The 17,658-nt window shown below is 43.7% G+C and overlaps 2 protein-coding genes across 2 annotated transcripts; one reads left to right on the top strand and one right to left on the bottom strand.

Annotated features, from left to right (window-relative positions):
- Positions 1–4,176: 4,176 nt before the first annotated feature.
- LOC133169951 (myosin heavy chain, fast skeletal muscle-like) lies at positions 4,177–13,419 on the top strand. Its single transcript, XM_061302517.1, has 41 exons — positions 4,177–4,284; positions 4,361–4,408; positions 4,482–4,707; positions 4,794–4,937; positions 5,026–5,182; positions 5,272–5,299; positions 5,371–5,476; positions 5,554–5,646; positions 5,730–5,793; positions 5,875–5,973; positions 6,042–6,145; positions 6,211–6,349; positions 6,426–6,544; positions 6,627–6,776; positions 6,854–7,024; positions 7,108–7,414; positions 7,479–7,561; positions 7,645–7,732; positions 7,810–7,927; positions 8,000–8,123; positions 8,185–8,321; positions 8,399–8,654; positions 8,738–8,980; positions 9,053–9,229; positions 9,332–9,477; positions 9,564–9,654; positions 9,724–10,113; positions 10,197–10,323; positions 10,388–10,506; positions 10,590–10,786; positions 10,867–11,050; positions 11,123–11,288; positions 11,370–11,494; positions 11,622–11,930; positions 11,993–12,196; positions 12,273–12,398; positions 12,475–12,645; positions 12,729–12,833; positions 12,904–12,999; positions 13,070–13,201; positions 13,276–13,419. Exons 3-41 carry the CDS (start codon positions 4,501–4,503, stop codon positions 13,294–13,296), a joined length of 5,823 nt encoding a protein of 1,940 aa, XP_061158501.1. The 5' UTR covers positions 4,177–4,284; positions 4,361–4,408; positions 4,482–4,500; the 3' UTR covers positions 13,297–13,419.
- A 103-nt stretch (positions 13,420–13,522) lies between these two features.
- LOC133169984 (uncharacterized) lies at positions 13,523–17,415 on the bottom strand. The gene is made up of 13 exons (XM_061302592.1): positions 17,285–17,415; positions 17,075–17,203; positions 16,847–17,000; positions 16,625–16,770; positions 16,389–16,541; positions 16,133–16,277; positions 15,848–16,014; positions 15,620–15,775; positions 15,408–15,531; positions 15,225–15,334; positions 14,938–15,111; positions 14,557–14,595; positions 13,523–14,486 (listed from the first exon to the last, which is right to left on the bottom strand). Exons 1-13 carry the CDS (start codon positions 17,375–17,377, stop codon positions 14,076–14,078), a joined length of 2,001 nt encoding a protein of 666 aa, XP_061158576.1. The 5' UTR covers positions 17,378–17,415; the 3' UTR covers positions 13,523–14,075.
- Between the last annotated feature and the right edge of the window lie 243 nt (positions 17,416–17,658).

The raw sequence follows: 17,658 nt of genomic DNA, 5'->3' as shown, positions 1-17,658 counted from the left end.
CAAAAAACGAAGACGTTAGCGCAAATGTAGCTATTTGGGGCACTTAGTGTTGAAATAAGGTCACTTCCGGCTTGATTCGGGTCACTTCCGGTCTAGTTTGGGTCACTTCCGGTTTATTTGGGTCACTTCCGGTTTAAAACAGGTCACTTCCGGTTTAGCTGAGGTCACTTCCGGTTTATTTGGGGTCATTTCTGGTCTAAAAAGGTCACTTCCGGTTCATTTGGGGTCACTTCCGGTTTGATTTGGGGTCACTTCCGGTTTACCAGAGGTCACTTCCGGTCTATTTGGGGTAACTTCCGGTCTATTTGGCGTCACTTCCGGTTTATTTGGGTCACTTCCGGTTTAATTTGGGTCACTTCCGGTTCGTCTGAGGTCACTTCCGGTTTATTAGGGGTCATTTCCGGTCTAAAAAGGTCACTTCCTGTACATTTGGGGTCACTTCCGGTTTGATTTGGGGTCACTTCCGGTTTACCTGAGGTCACTTCCGGTCTATTTGGGGTCACTTTCGGTTTGATTTGGGGCACTTCCGGTTCATTCTGGGTTCATTGGTGGCACTTCAGGGTCATCCAAGATGGCCGCCACACTGGAATTGGGGGTCAAGGGTTGAATTGTGTAAGCATAGTGGAAGTGGGGGTGAATGGGAGTGAATGTGGGAAGCATAGTGGAAGTGGGGGTGAATGGGAGTGAATGTGGTAAGCATAAGGTGAATAAGGGGAATAAATGTGGAATGGGTTGAATCGGTCGAAAAATGTAGAAATTAGAGTAGAAAAACGAAATTTTAGAGAATTTTGGTTGAATTTCAAATTTGAGAATTTGGAATTTTTGGTAAGTGGGAAGTTGTGGAATAGGTAGGCAAAAGATGAACAGTTGAAAGTTGGAACGGGTTGAATCGGTTGAAAAATGTAGAAATTAGAGTGGAATAACGGAATTTGAGAGAATTTTGGTTGAATTTCAAATTTGAAAATTTGGAACTTTTGGTAAGTGGGAAGTTGTGGAATAGGTAGGCAAAAGATGAACAGTTGAAAGTTGGAACGGGTTGAATCGGTTGAAAAATGTAGAAATTAGAGTGGAATAACGGAATTTGAGAGAATTTTGGTTGAATTTCAAATTTGAAAATTTGGAATTTTTGGTAAGTGGGAAGTTGTGGAATAGGTAGGCAAAAGATGAACAGTTGAAAGTTGGAATGGGTTGAATCGGTTGAAAAATGTAGAAGTTAGAGGTGAAAAACGAAATTTTGTGAAATGTCGAATGTGCCATTAAGAATGGATGGGGAAAAATTTGTCGGAATTTTGGGAATTTTGCGGAATCGGAAAATTTTCGGAATGAGAAAAATACAAGCCACCCTTTCCTGAATATTTGGAATACGTGAAAAGTGGAATGGAGTGAATCGGATGAATTATGTGAAAGATGAAACGGGACAAAAAAGTGAGGAGAATAAAATAGAAGAATAATAATAATAAAGTAAATGGAGTAGAATAACATATGTGTGAAGGCCTTCGCCTTCACACAATAATAGAGAATGGTGTAGAATAACATATGTGTGAAGGCCTTCGCCTTCACACAATAATAATAGAGAATGGTGTAGAATAACATATGTGTGAAGGCCTTCGCCTTCACACAATAATAGAGAATGGTGTAGAATAACATATGTGTGAAGGCCTTCGCCTTCACACAATAAGAGGAGCAAAACGGAGCAAGTGTGCATACAGCAGACAGTAAGCATAGCGCAAAAGTACAGGACGCTACGCAGAAAGGGGGAGAGAGTTCTATATAATAATAATAATAATAATATTAATAATAGATATTTTGTCCTAATTATATACGTTCTATCTATTTCAAGTACAGAATGCATGTTTGGTATGTGACCCACTTTAAGTATTTATACTGTCATTACATTCCAACTTATTTGTAATTACAAAGGCAACACCGCGGCACTAATCCTCGCTTTTCAATGTCACACTTAAAGATTCAATGGCACTGACAAGTTAAGTAGCACAATGAATCATTTTAGGAGCACTGTGTAATTGATAGTTGTTGTGGAATCACAACAGGCTTAATATAAACTCGGGACCATTACAGAAATGTTAAGTACCTCACTAATACATCTTTTCCTTGCAAGCTCTAAATGGTCCAGTGATGACAGCACAAATTAAGAGTAATCCCTGTTAACAGGACTATTACCCATGATCCTCAGTCAGGCCATATTTGAAAAACAAAAGTTGTTGTATGGATTGATAAATCACTGGTGAACTGATGTACATTTCCTCAAATAGTGGACCGAGTACCCTAGGGAAAAATAATAAAAAACAAACGTTAACTCAAAATTTCAACTGGCAGAGGAAGCAAATGTAAATGGCAGATTTAATTGCTATTCTTTAAGACATTTCAGCCATGCCTGTGGTGTATTTATAGTGCACGGATATATTTAGACTTTAAAGCTGTCTTTGTTCAGCTCATTAGATTACGTCAGCGGACTGCCCATGATGACAAAAATGTAAGGAATATGATTATGACAAAGAGAATATTTTATTGTCCACAAAAGTTCAGTTGTTAAGGCCAACTTTATTTATTTTCAGCTAAAATTAGCGTTCTCTTTTGCTTGCTCGGATGCTCACACGAACTAAAAATGACCGCACTGTGTCATGACCTTAGCTGAGAGAAGCAATAAATTATTTGATTGGTGGTGGCAAACGACCTTCTACACTCCATTCTAGATAACTAAGTGGACCTTTAAAAAAGCACTTTCTCAAAAGAAAAGGTCTAAAGGTCAAATACAATTCAGCTACCTTTGTTCTTTTAAACAATTTTGGAGGTGTTTTATTTCATTTCAAGGGCTAGATGTGTGGGACTCTTAAAAAGGATCTGCAAACACAAGGATATTCTGAAGAGGTTTTTTTTGTTCTGTAAACCATTCAAACGGGTACAAAAAGCCAACAAGAATTTCTCTATTACACGTCTATTACGACTCAGACTATTTTTACCTTTACAAACTGAAGAGGTTTGAGTTCAATAATGACGCCACCGTGCCGTCAGGGTGATCCGGGCAACAAACATTTTGTCACCACGCGGAACAATGCCTCGCATGGTCACAGCTGAAATCAAGGTGACCCAGGAAGCAGTCATGCAATCCGTGGACCAAGGCACAACTTGGATGGAGATGAACGCCAAGCTGCAAGGTGTCAAACAACTGGACGCATGCATCTCGCTGCCAAGGAACTCGCACCTATTTACGACACCACCCATAAACCTTTGGTTTTTCCAAAATAGATCCCAACGGAAAATCGGCGCAATAGGTAGCGGTCGACGGAATAAGCTCGATAAATGGTGAACTTGGACTCAAATTGAGTTGAGGTTATGAGCAATTCTTTTCAGGCCAGCTGAGGAAACCTTTGACCTTGTTTGAAATAGCATCTACACAACATGTTTAAACACTCCAAGGTCAAAAAGGTAAATTTAAATGGCGGCAGCAAGTCTGCAGTCCATATTTGAAAATTAAATTACTAAACTACCAAAGTAGATTAGCATTTAGCTAAATCCAGATTTTCAAAGTGACCCGAGTCTTGCCTCATGCTTTTATTCATGGTGGCATCTCTACCATCTTGTTTATTATCAAAGGACTAATTTTGGGTCTTATCAAAGTCTGGATGACAACTGTTCATCCATCACATTCCAAGGCGACATGTAATCCCCTCCTTTCATTTTCTGGAACAGCACTTGGCCAATCTTTGACATGTGAGCTGTGTGGTGCTTCTGCAACTATATACCGCTGACATTTGTGTGCTTCGCCAAAACCACAACCAGGGCCTGGCACAGCGTGCCAGGTCAAGATGATCATATGTCGCTGATAATTAAATCGGAAACAACATTTGGAGCCCGACAACTTCTATAATGCGGGGTTGGATTTTATTATTGTGACGTCAGCTAGATTTATAAATGTATCAATTTATATATTAACACTACAAAAAGTTAGTTTCAACAATAGCATAACCCCTGAATTCCCTCAATATCGGGGTATTGTAATAGTTCCATTATTTTATTTTTCTCTCATTTATGGGTGGGTATTTAAATCGGCACAGGGGGGAGGGTTGGAATGAAATAAATGGCAACCATAAAACAAGGCACGAGGCAACACAATCATGTTAAATGTCACTGTCACAGGATTAGCGACAACATGGCAAGAATACATGACCAAGTACAGCAGGGCACACCTACCAAGGAGACATGTGTCCTCTATAAAAGACAGTGCCCGGGACTCTCACAATAACTGATAGGCTGTCAACACAGGTTGGTGAATCAATGGCATCTATTTTTGTGGTATTATTTTATAATAACACTCATCCTACTGTTCTCTGATTCATAGGATCACAAGAACTGATCTGATTTTCATCTTCTGGTGGGACCTTAAGAGGTAATCACAATTGCGTGTAATGTAAACATTTGATGAAGTGATGGAAGCAAATTTGAACTGTGCCTTCTCTCAGTGTCCAATAAAGTGCCACCATGAGCACCGACGCAGAGATGGAGCAGTATGGCCCTGCAGCCATTTACCTCAGGAAGCCCGAGAAGGAGAGGATTGCGGCTCAGACGGCTCCCTTTGACGCCAAGTCAGCCTTCTTCGTGGTCGTTCCTGACGAAATGTACGTCAAGTCCAAACTCATCAAAAGAGAGGGGGGCAATGCTACCGTCGAGACACTCGAGGGAAAGAAGGTAAAGTCTATCGAGGCCCCAGATGAAACTTACTTGAGGAGCCTTCACTGGCAAATAAATTCCAAATGAAAGAAATGACCTTTCAGACCGTCACCGTCAAAGAAAGCGACATCCATCCCATGAACCCTCCCAAGTTTGAGAAAATTGAAGACATGGCCATGATGACCCACCTCAACGAGCCTGCCGTGTTGTTTAACCTCAAAGAGCGTTTTGCATCATGGATGATCTACGTGAGTCGACATCAGTGTCCTGCTTTTCAACTCTGGATGGTCTGAATTAAAGTCATGGACTTGTGAGACCAATGCAATCTCTTTCCAGACCTACTCTGGGCTGTTCTGCGTTGTGGTCAACCCCTACAAGTGGCTTCCTGTGTACGACCAGGAGGTCGTAGGGGCCTACAGAGGCAAGAAGAGAATTGAGGCTCCGCCCCACATCTTCTCCATCTCTGACAACGCCTATCAGTTCATGCTCACAGGTAACAATGTTTTGACCAAGTCCTGCAGGCAAGACATTGTAGTAGCTACAATTAATAGCTAATATTTTTGGCTACTTCTCTCATTTTAGACCGTGAAAATCAGTCCGTCCTGATCACGTAAGTCATGAAAACAACTATTTTATTTGAAATTTTGAGACACTGCACTGAAATATCCTTATCTTCTCCAGTGGAGAATCCGGTGCCGGAAAGACTGTCAACACAAAGCGTGTCATCCAGTACTTTGCAACAATTGCAGTTGCTGGAGTCAAAAAGGCTGAACCTGGGAAGATTCAGGTAATATTACAATTATACTCAAAAGAGCATGGTCGCTCCTAAAAATCTTTGTTGACGGTATGGTTGTGCCTTTGTAGGGTTCTCTGGAAGATCAAATCATTGCAGCCAACCCCCTGCTGGAGGCCTACGGTAATGCCAAGACCGTAAGGAACGACAACTCGTCCCGTTTCGTAAGTAGCTCAATCAGAACGCTTTAATTTCCGCATGTTGACTGTCAAAGACAAAAACTGACACGTTCCTGGTCAACATTCAGGGTAAATTCATCAGAATCCACTTTGGCTCTACTGGCAAGCTGGCCTCTGCTGATATTGAAACTTGTGAGTTTTCAGACCCCACGTGAGTGGCCAAAAAAATGTTGGCTACAAATAAATCCTCATGTGTTTCTAACAAATGGTCAGATCTGCTGGAGAAGTCCCGTGTCACCTTCCAGCTGTCAGCTGAGAGGAGCTACCATATCTTCTATCAGCTGATGACAGGACACAAGCCTGAGCTGCTCGGTATGCCACGACAAATAAACCCCAAAAATGTGTAAAATTGAAAATGTACTCACTGAACTTCATTCCAGAGGCCCTTCTGATCACCACCAATCCGTATGACTATCCGATGATCAGTCACGGTGAAATCACTGTCAAGAGCATCGATGACGTTGAGGAGTTCATCGCAACGGATGTGAGTCAGCAATAATGACGATTAGCATATCTGCGACAAATAACCCTCACTTGTATTAAATCCAGACCGCTATCGACATCCTGGGCTTCACTAGTGAGGAAAAAATGAGCATTTTCAAGCTGACTGGTGCTGTGATCCATCATGGCAGCATGAAATTCAAGCAGAAGCAGCGTGAGGAGCAGGCGGAACCTGATGGCACTGAGGGTAACCACAACAATTCTCTGATGTCTCCACACACAATATGAAACGTTACAAGATGATTCTTTCTTTTTTCTTTTAGAGGCTGATAAAATCGCTTACCTCTTGGGTCTGAACTCAGCGGATATGCTGAAAGCTCTGTGCTACCCTCGAGTCAAAGTTGGGAATGAATTTGTGACCAAAGGTCAGACCGTCCCACAGGTAAAAAAATAATAAAATTGAGACTCCGTCATAACTTCCATATTGAACGAAACAAATTGTTACCTTAACATCTCTTTACCAGGTCAACAATTCTGTGTCAGCTCTGTGCAAATCCATCTATGAGAAAATGTTCTTCTGGATGGTCATCCGTATCAATGAGATGTTGGACACAAAGCAGCCAAGACAGTTCTTCATTGGAGTGTTGGATATCGCTGGATTTGAGATCTTCGATGTGAGTCACACAACATTCGAATCAGCTCAGACAAACACATCAGTGGATTAACGAGGTGTAATATCTGTACTTTGTAGTACAACAGCTTGGAGCAACTGTGCATCAACTTCACCAATGAGAAACTGCAACAGTTCTTCAACCACCACATGTTTGTCTTGGAGCAAGAGGAATACAAGAAAGAAGGTATCCATTGGGAATTCATCGACTTTGGTATGGACTTGGCGGCTTGCATTGAGCTGATTGAGAAGGTGAGACAATCGTGCTTGCATCTGAGAACATTTATGAATCTCAGTGTTCCTCCAAAATGACCAATACCATTCCCCCCCGATAGCCAATGGGCATCTTCTCCATCCTTGAAGAGGAGTGCATGTTCCCCAAGGCGACAGACGTGTCTTTCAAGAACAAGCTGTATGATCAGCATCTTGGCAAGACCAAGGCCTTTGAGAAGCCAAAACCCGCAAAAGGCAAAGCTGAGGCCCACTTCTCACTGATTCACTACGCTGGTACTGTGGACTACAACATCACCGGCTGGTTGGACAAAAACAAGGATCCCCTGAATGACTCCGTTGTCCAGCTCTACCAGAAGTCTTCAAACAAGCTGCTGGGCATGCTGTACGCCACCCACGCTGCAGCTGAAGGTATGAAGCTCATCCTGCAAATGTCGTTTTGGTGTGCTTATCGTGACAAACATTTATGAAACAGAGAGTGGTGGTGGTGGTGGTGGCAAGAAGGGTGGTGGAAAGAAGAAGGGTGGTTCTTTCCAGACTGTCTCTGCTCTATTCAGGGTAATGTCACTCATATGTGTGAATTGTGTACCTCATGAGATCATGACTTGAAGTTGCAAGAATGATAACATTTCACCTCACAGGAGAACTTGGGCAAGCTGATGACTAACTTGAGGAGCACTCATCCTCACTTTGTGCGCTGCCTGATCCCCAATGACCATAAGACCCCAGGTTTGATGTCGTCCTCATAGGGTTCTACTCCAGACAGCTGTTTGAAACTGAAATTAAATCTTTTGAACAATGTTCAGGTCTTATGGAGAACTACCTGGTTATCCACCAGCTGAGATGTAACGGTGTGCTTGAGGGTATCAGAATCTGCAGAAAGGGCTTCCCCAGCAGAATCCTCTACGGTGATTTCAAGCAGAGGTGAGTGTGAGAAAATTGGTTTTAGCTGACCTATCATGAGGTCAACAAAATATGTTTCTCATTCTCTTGTAGATACAAAGTATTGAACGCTAGCATCATCCCTGAGGGTCAGTTCATTGACAACAAGAAGGCAGCAGAGAAATTGCTGGGCTCCATCGATGTGGATCACACTCAGTACAAATTTGGACACACTAAGGTGAGTCCCCAATGGCACATAGATTGGCAAGTCACTAAAAACCCTTGTTCACAACACACAGGTGTTCTTCAAAGCTGGTCTGTTGGGTACCCTGGAGGAGATGCGAGATGAGAAACTGGCTGCATTGGTGACCATGACTCAAGCTCTCTGCAGAGGATACCTCATGAGGAAAGAGTTTGTGATGATGATGGAGAGGAGGTAGAAACTTGACCAAAAACCAGATGTGTTTCAAGTGAAATGCAGTAGATCCATTTTCTTCACATTGTGCTTCCTAGAGACGCAATCTTCACCGTCCAGTACAACGTCCGTTCCTTCATGAATGTGAAGAACTGGCCATGGATGCATCTGTACTTCAAGATCAAGCCTCTCCTCAAGAGTGCCGAGACTGAGAAAGAGCTGGCGCAGATGAAGGAGAATTATGGCAAAATGCAATCTGACCTGGCGACTGCGCTGGCCAAAAAGAAAGAGCTGGAGGAGAAGATGGTCTCCTTGTTGCAGGAGAAGAATGACCTGCAACTGCAAGTGGCAGCTGTGAGTGGTCTCTGAAATATCACCAGATCAGTTGTTATAATCGTTTTTGTACAAAAACAAACGATGCTTATTTTTAACGACAGGAAGGTGAGAATCTTTCAGATGCTGAGGAAAGATGCGAGGGGCTCATTAAGAGCAAGATCCAGCTCGAGGCCAAACTCAAAGAGACGACCGAGAGACTGGAAGATGAGGAAGAAATCAACGCTGAGCTGACCACGAAGAAGAGAAAGCTGGAGGATGAATGCTCAGAGCTCAAGAAAGATATTGATGATTTGGAACTCACCTTGGCTAAAGTAGAAAAGGAGAAACACGCCACTGAAAACAAGGTGAACTTCGACTTCATTTTAAATTTCATCAGCAGAAACAGCTGGCAATGACATCACGCTTCAATATTTTAGGTGAAAAACCTGACAGAGGAGATGGCAACTCAAGATGAGACTCTTGCCAAGTTGACAAAGGAGAAGAAAGCCCTCCAGGAGGCTCACCAACAAACACTGGACGATCTGCAGGCAGAGGAAGACAAAGTCAACACTCTGACCAAGGCTAAGACAAAGCTGGAGCAGCAAGTGGATGACGTAAGAACACCATCATGGCCACATAAATGATTCAAGTGGACTCAGGTAGAATATCTTTTAAGGATCATGACTCAATGTCATTTAAATAATGCGATGTAACAGCTTGAAGGCTCCCTGGAACAAGAGAAGAAGCTCCGCATGGACCTTGAGAGAGCCAAGAGGAAGCTTGAGGGTGACCTGAAACTGGCCCAGGAATCCATAATGGATCTGGAGAATGATAAACAACAATCAGATGAAAAAATCAAGAAGTAAGAGAAAGAATCATAGGATAACCAGTGGTTTTGTTGATTCCTGTTGCAAAGATGTAGCTTGTGTTTTTTCTTTCTACTCAAAGGAAAGACTTTGAGACCAGTCAGCTCCTCAGCAAGATTGAGGATGAACAGTCTCTTGGTGCTCAGCTCCAGAAGAAGATCAAGGAACTCCAGGTACATTAATTACACTTGCCATGAGATCTCATTGGGTTTCAGTCAATACAATACTATTGTCCCATCTAGGCTCGTATTGAGGAGCTGGAAGAGGAGATTGAAGCTGAGAGGGCAGCTCGGGCTAAGGTGGAGAAGCAGAGGTCTGACCTCTCCAGGGAATTGGAGGAGATCAGCGAGAGGCTCGAGGAAGCCGGTGGAGCAACGGCCGCTCAGATTGAGATGAACAAGAAGCGGGAGGCTGAGTTCCAGAAGTTGCGTCGGGATCTCGAAGAGTCCACCCTCCAGCATGAGGCGACGGCCGCCGCTCTTCGCAAGAAGCAGGCTGACAGCGTGGCAGAGCTAGGCGAGCAGATAGACAACCTCCAGCGTGTCAAGCAGAAGCTCGAGAAGGAGAAGAGCGAGTACAAGATGGAGATTGACGATCTCTCCAGCAACATGGAGGCCGTCGCCAAAGCCAAAGTTCGTTTCAGCCATTTTGATCCAAACATAAAAATGACCTGATCCCCAAATAGTAACTCTTCAAGATGATTTGGTCTTTGTAGGGCAACTTGGAGAAACTATGCAGAACTCTTGAAGACCAGTTAAGTGAAATTAAGACCAAGAATGATGAGAATGTTCGCCAGCTCAACGACTTGAGTGCGCAGAAGGCAAGACTGCAAACAGAGAACGGTGAGTAAGCCAACTATTTTCAGTTCAATGACCTCATTTTGAGGATCTGTACATGTCATTGCAGGTGAGTTTTCTCGTCAGCTTGAAGAGAAGGAAGCCCTCATTTCCCAGCTGACCAGGGGCAAGCAGGCTTACACTCAGCAGATTGAAGAGCTCAAAAGACACATTGAGGAAGAAGTTAAGGTAGGAGAACAAAGAAGCATCCCTACCAGGACCTGGATCCAGTATTTGTATGCCACTAATGCTATCCAACTTGTTTTATATAGGCCAAGAATGCCCTGGCTCATGGTGTTCAGTCTGCCCGTCATGACTGCGATCTGCTCCGAGAGCAGTTTGAGGAGGAGCAGGAGGCTAAGGCTGAACTGCAGCGAGGAATGTCCAAGGCCAATAGTGAGGTGGCACAGTGGAGGTCTAAGTATGAGACCGATGCTATCCAGCGCACTGAGGAGCTGGAGGAGGCCAAGTAAGGAACTTTGACATAAGGGTAGAATGTTTCCAGAGATTTTCTGCAAATGACATCCTAAAAATCTTTGCCCATTACAGAAAGAAGCTTGCCCAGCGTCTCCAGGAAGCAGAGGAGTCCATTGAGTCTGTGAACTCCAAGTGTGCCTCTTTGGAGAAGACCAAGCAGAGGCTCCAGGGTGAGGTGGAGGACCTCATGATTGATGTGGAGAGAGCTAATGCCCTGGCTGCCAACCTTGACAAGAAGCAGAGGAACTTTGATAAGGTCCATATCTCCATTGGTCGCATTCATCAATGACGCATGACTCCATTTCTAATGGGTCTTTGAAATGTTCAGGTCCTGGCAGAATGGAAGCAGAAATATGAGGAGGGCCAGGCAGAGCTGGAAGGCTCCCAGAAGGAGGCCCGTTCTCTCAGCACTGAACTGTTCAAGATGAAGAACTCTTATGAGGAGGCCTTGGATCAGCTGGAGACCTTGAAGAGGGAGAACAAGAACCTGCAGCGTGAGTCAATTTGCCCTACAGTCAGAGCAAATGATCACAATGGTTGAATTTTTTGTTTTGTTTTGTTTTTCTGAACCATAGAGGAGATCTCAGATCTAACTGAACAGATTGGGGAGACCGGAAAGAGCATTCACGATCTGGAAAAGGCTAAAAAGACTGTTGAAAGTGAAAAGGCCGAGATTCAGACTGCTCTTGAGGAAGCCGAGGTATCACATTATCAAATCATTCAATTGAATCATCGATACTCTGGCTATTTTTCGGAATTCTATGGTTGCCATGACAAAACCGTGACACTGTATTCAATCTTACTTGAGTCATGTTTCCCACACACAGGGTACGCTGGAGCATGAAGAGTCCAAGATTCTTCGCGTTCAGCTTGAGCTCAACCAAATCAAAGGCGAGGTTGACAGGAAGCTTGCAGAGAAGGACGAGGAGATGGAGCAGATCAAGAGGAACAGCCAGAGAGTGATGGACTCCATGCAGAGCACTCTTGACGCTGAGGTCAGGAGCAGGAACGACGCCCTGAGAATCAAGAAGAAGATGGAGGGAGACCTGAACGAGATGGAGATTCAGTTGAGCCACGCCAACAGACAGGCTGCTGAAGCCCAGAAGCAACTGAGGAATGTCCAGGGACAACTCAAGGTGAGGTCTTTACTCAATGCATACAAAATGAAAAATGACTATTTGCTTTTTTTGTTTGTCAGGATGCCCAACTGCACCTTGATGATGCTGTACGGGGACAAGAGGACATGAAGGAACAGGCTGCAATGGTGGACCGCAGGAACGGCCTGATGGTGGCTGAAATTGAGGAGCTGAGAGCCGCTCTGGAACAGACGGAAAGGTCCCGCAAAGTGGCCGAGCAGGAGCTGGTTGATGCTAGCGAGCGTGTCGGACTGCTTCACTCTCAGGTTCGTGCACAATAGTTCTGATGTCTTTCACTTTCGGATACAAAACAGTTCTGATTCATAACTTTGTCACTTTCAGAACACCAGCCTGTTGAACACCAAGAAGAAGCTGGAGGCTGACTTTGTTCAGGTTCAAGGTGAGGTCGACGATGCTGTTCAGGAGGCACGAAATGCTGAGGAGAAGGCCAAAAAGGCCATCACTGATGTGAGTGAGAACGTGAACACCGACCTGCCAATGGAATCAATATTTTGAAATATCAAAACAACACTCTTGATTTCAGGCTGCCATGATGGCCGAGGAGCTGAAGAAGGAGCAGGACACCAGCGCTCACCTGGAGAGGATGAAGAAGAACCTGGAGGTGACTGTCAAGGATCTGCAGCACCGTCTGGATGAGGCTGAGAACCTCGCCATGAAGGGTGGCAAGAAGCAACTCCAGAAACTGGAGGCTAGGGTATGTGCTCGAAAATTCTTTTTAGTCACATAAATGATTCCTAGCCCTTCTGCTCGAACGTTTCATTTGTGTCCATTTTTCAGGTCCGTCAGCTGGAAACTGAAGTGGAGACTGAGCAGAGACGTGGAGCGGATGCTGTTAAAGGTGTCCGCAAATATGAGAGGAGAGTCAAGGAGCTGACCTACCAGGTGCGTTCCATTCCGCCACACTCGCAAGTTTCCTTTTTGGGATCAGCAGCAAAAAATTTCACCCAAACAGACTGAGGAGGACAAGAAGAACGGGACCAGGCTTCAGGATCTGGTGGATAAATTACAAATGAAAGTCAAGGCTTACAAGAGACAAGCGGAGGAAGCCGTAAGTCCACCACATAGTGATTTCACAAAAACGACATTCACACAATGTCAACGTTTCTTTTCTATCACAGGAAGAGCATGCCAATACTCACATGTCCAGGCTCAGGAAGGTCCAGCATGAGCTGGAGGAGGCTCAGGAACGTGCTGACATTGCTGAGTCCCAGGTCAACAAGCTGAGGGCCAAGACTCGTGATAGTGGGAAGGTGACATGCTTATTTTAAGTCGAAAATGTTTGGTCGCTCAAGGATGACTGATTATCTTTATGCTTCTTTTTCAGGGAGCTGACTCTACTGAATAAGATCCAGGGAAATAATTGGAGGGATCCATAAAATATGGACCCTGTTGTCTGTCAATTCAATTATAGCAATAAACGAAAAGAAAAAAAATCTGGTTTTTTTTTCTTTTAATTAAAATGGTTTCATACCACGTTGTCTTCAAATGGGCAAACTGAAGAATCACATGAAATAAAAAAAACACCAAGTCAAAATATATATATATATATATATAAATATATATTATGCATATACTATATATTATACATATAATATTATATATATATATTATATATATATTATATATATTTCTTTGTGAAAATACACTAAAATAAAATCAGATTTGAACTTATTGATCCACAAGGAGTTCACCGGGACCCAAACTTATGAGAAAGCATGTCATGTATTGCCTTCAAGTGCCTTTAAAGTGAAACTAAATTAAATAAATGAATACAATTCACTTCACAGGTCCTTTAACATCACCGTACTGCAAATGAAACATATCCGAAAAACATTCAATAAAACAAAGAAATAAAAAGAAAAAAAACATTGCGATTGTCCATAAGTGTGCATTTCCAGTCATTTATTTATAGTTCACATTATGTTCATGCAAAAAAATCAACTTGTTTTGTTTCAACTGATAACAGAGTGGTTCATGCATTTTTTGGCGGGTGAGGGGGGGACTATGTTGTGAATGGTAAATGTCAAGAATTGATGAGGGGGGGGGGGTGATTGTAATTAGGATAACCAACTACAACGAACAGTGCCTCCTTCTTCTAATTTCAATTTACCTTGATGAGACTGTCTAGTGTTTATTACCAGCGTTCTTCTGATCTTTCTTAGCTTGCCCTTTTCCATTGCCCCGCTCCTTCACTGCATCCTCTTTGTGTTTCTGCCCCCCTTGAGTCACTCCGACTTTAGGGTGGGACGTGTGAACCTTCCCAATCAGAGAGAAGCAGTCTTCCTGTGGGCCGATGGGGCCGGATGCGGACCCTTCCTGTCCCGGAAGGCCAGAAGTAACGGGATTCGCCTTCCGGGCCGCTTTGGGCTGGGGCGACGACGGCCTCGAACGGGGATTCCTGGGGCTGGGGACGAGGTTCAGGTTCAAGGAGACGGGTCGGCCAGGTCTCGGGCTGAGAGGGATCATGAGATTTTCTCCTGGGGCGCCCAGAGTGAGGAAGACCTCTGGGAAAGGCTGGTTGACATTCTTGTGTCCCTTTAGTAGGTGAGCAAATAGAAAATGGTGATTGAAGTGTTTTTTAAATATACACGTCAGATAAGCTTACCGTTTGTGGTGTGAAGCTCATTGACACCTTTACTGTCATCTGCAAAGGACATCATAAATTGGAATGAGATCCACCGATAAGTAGAAAATTTCAAATTAAAAATCTGAAATAAGAAATGAAAAAAAATGAAATAATAAAAATAAATAAAAATAAACTGTTTAATTTCATTGCACCCTAAATAAATAAATAAATAAATAAATAAATCATAAGTGAATAAACAAACAAACAAACAAATAGATCAATAAACAAAAACAGTCTCTGTTCCATTTCATTGCACCCTATGGAAGAACAACAAAGCCTTTCTGATTCGAGTTTTAATTCTTACTTGTTTTCTTTTAAAACATAAATTCAATTTATTCATTTAATCTTATTGTGGCTTACTTGAGCTGCGGAGTCAAGCGTCCGCTGATATTTTGTCTCGCAGTTGAAGGATGACGATTTTGGCAGGCTGCAGCCCGAAGGTGCCGCAGTCGTCTGGGCCTGAGAAGTCGGCTTTTTCGCCCCTTGTCTTTTGGAGGCTGTGCTTTCAACCACACTGATTTGTGCGGCGCTAACCTGGAAGTGAACCATAAAAGGTTAGAATGTGTGAGCACAATTGATTAGGTAATATTGATAGAAAACATGATGAAAAATCTTTTTGACGCCAAATAATTTTTATAGAAAGAAACCTTCGTGGTGGCACTTATCCCGGGTAGGGAGGGCAGAGCGAGCCTCTGGTCATCCAGCCTGTGTGCCTGACTGGAGGCCAGCCTGAGGAACAACCCATCCGTATCTGGACCTGCATAAAAGGCTCCCATCTCAGAGCAAGACAACAAACTTGATGACCTCAGAGTGGCCCGTGTGGCGGTTACCCGCAGGGGTTTTATTTGGGTTGTGTGTGGGCGTGTTGGGCGTGCTCCTGCTTTGGGCTAATGTGCAACGCTGCTCCTCCATGCGTCCTCTCTGAGCGCGAGTCATCATTTTGAGGAGTTGTTGCTGATCAGGTGGAGAGAGCTTTAAAAAAAAATATTCACAGAGGATAAAGAATAATAAAAAAATAAAAAAAAGACTAGCCCCTCCTCACCTGCTGGGAAGTGTCACTTCTTTCTAGGGAGCCGGACCTCCTTTGAGCTTTGTCAGATGATTCTGAGGTGGACGAAACTTTGCGCTGGGGTTTTGGAGTGCCTAAATTCTGACCGATATGAGGCGCAGAACATCTCTGATCATCAAACCTGGAGCCCTGTCATTGGAAAACAGCATTGGTGGATATTGAATAGCCACTGGGTTTAGTTTTACTGAAAAGTCCCCTCACCTGGACTTTAGAGACCATGTAACACAAATAGCTCGCGTCTGTAGTTGACGTTTGGGAGGGGCCTCCATTTTGAATCCCGGGCAACGATGGAAGACAAACTCGCTGGTCATCCAGACGTTTGCCTTGCGAGTTGGCCAGCAGGTTGAAGAACTTGTCAGAATCCGGACCTGCCCGGACACAAGGAGACATATTGACCAATGTAATCAATAGCAAATGAATCTCATTAAAAAGACAGATTGATATCGTAAACATTCAGACTTGCACATAGATAAGTGAGCTTGGAACCTGCGGCTGCGGCGTTCTGGGCGGGCTTGTGTTTAGGGGAGGTCTGCGGACTAACGTTGAGGACACACCGCTGCTCTTCCATGCGGCCTCGCTGCGCGTGAGCCATTAAGTTGAGGAATTGCTTCTGCTCAGCTTGACTCAACACCTGCAAAGGAGATAATGATGCATTTATTTCATTACTTGAGGGTTTTTTTTCTGACATTTTTTTTAGCTACATTTGAAATAGGCTGTCAACAACAGTTATCTGTACTTCTACCTTCTTGGGGGAGGTCTTAGCTTGGCTCTTGGGGCGTTGCATGTTCAAACCGGGGCTGAAAGAGGCCGAGCGTGCAATGTCGTCACCCTTCCGTTCCGGCTCCAAGGGCTGGATTTGAGGTAGGGAGCAACTTTGGGTTTCTATTCTGCTCCCCTGGACACAGATTATAAAATTATTTCAAATTTAATAAACCATTCCGATATTGGTTTGGATATAATAACCCGGACTTTAGAGACCATATAGCACAAGTAGCTCGAATCCGTGTCAGATGATGATTGCGGCTCATTTTTGTCCAAACCGGGTAACGAACAAAGAGACACGCGTTGGTCGTCGAGCCGTCTGCTCTGACTGTTGGTCAACAGATTGAAGAGTGCATCGAAATCTGGGGAAAATGGAGAGGAGGAGGACATTTTTGTTTTAAATTCAGTGTCAACCAATGTGGAATTATCGCCGGTCACCTTTATTGGACATCGCAGCATGAGGCTGCTGGTCAGAGTTTCTTGTGGTGGAACCGTGGCTGAGATTCAGGGAGCAGCACTGGTCCTCCACGTGTCCACGATGATCGTGATGGACAAGATTTGTCATCTTTTGCTGTACCTCGGGCGCCTGCGCCTGCCCGAGGCCAAAACAATGCCATTAATTAGCGTCATAAAACTTGTTCAAAGATGTCGGGTAGCTCAAGTGACCTTGCTGGATCTCGCGTGGGCTTGACACTGGTTGCCGGGCAACAAGAGCAGCTTCCTGTTCATGTCCGGAGTGCTCTGGGTCACTGAAATCTGAGGGGCCAAGCCCTCATGTTGAAAAGTTTTTGTCTCCTGAAAGAAAGAAAAATGGTGACTTTACGCTAAATTGAATTTTTAGTCTACTTGACACTTTGCTGCTACTGCTGTTGACACCTGCTGCTCAGCAAAGTCTCGTTGTTGCATTGAAGCAGATGTCGGGATTGACTTGTGCGGTTCTTCCCTTTGTCCTCGCTGTGATGAACTCATGATGTCTGGAAATTGGCTATGGTCTACCTATATGGAATCTTGGGAGGATTAAAAAAAAAAAACTCATAGTATTTGCTATATAGTACACTTAAATAGTACTATCAAAAACTAATAAAAAGTATATTTTGATTTATTCAAATTGAGTTGTACCAAGGGACAAATTGTTCATAGGCACACTGTCGGTAAGAATCAAACCAAATGATCAAAAGCAATATTTTTTTTATTTAACCTCATTGGATTGTTCAAATAATATTTTTCGACATTATTATGGCACAGATATT

This window comes from Syngnathus typhle, linkage group LG17 (genome assembly GCF_033458585.1).
Source record: "Syngnathus typhle isolate RoL2023-S1 ecotype Sweden linkage group LG17, RoL_Styp_1.0, whole genome shotgun sequence".
NCBI lineage: Eukaryota > Metazoa > Chordata > Actinopteri > Syngnathiformes > Syngnathidae > Syngnathus > Syngnathus typhle.
This window is presented reverse-complemented; position numbering and strand designations above follow the sequence as displayed.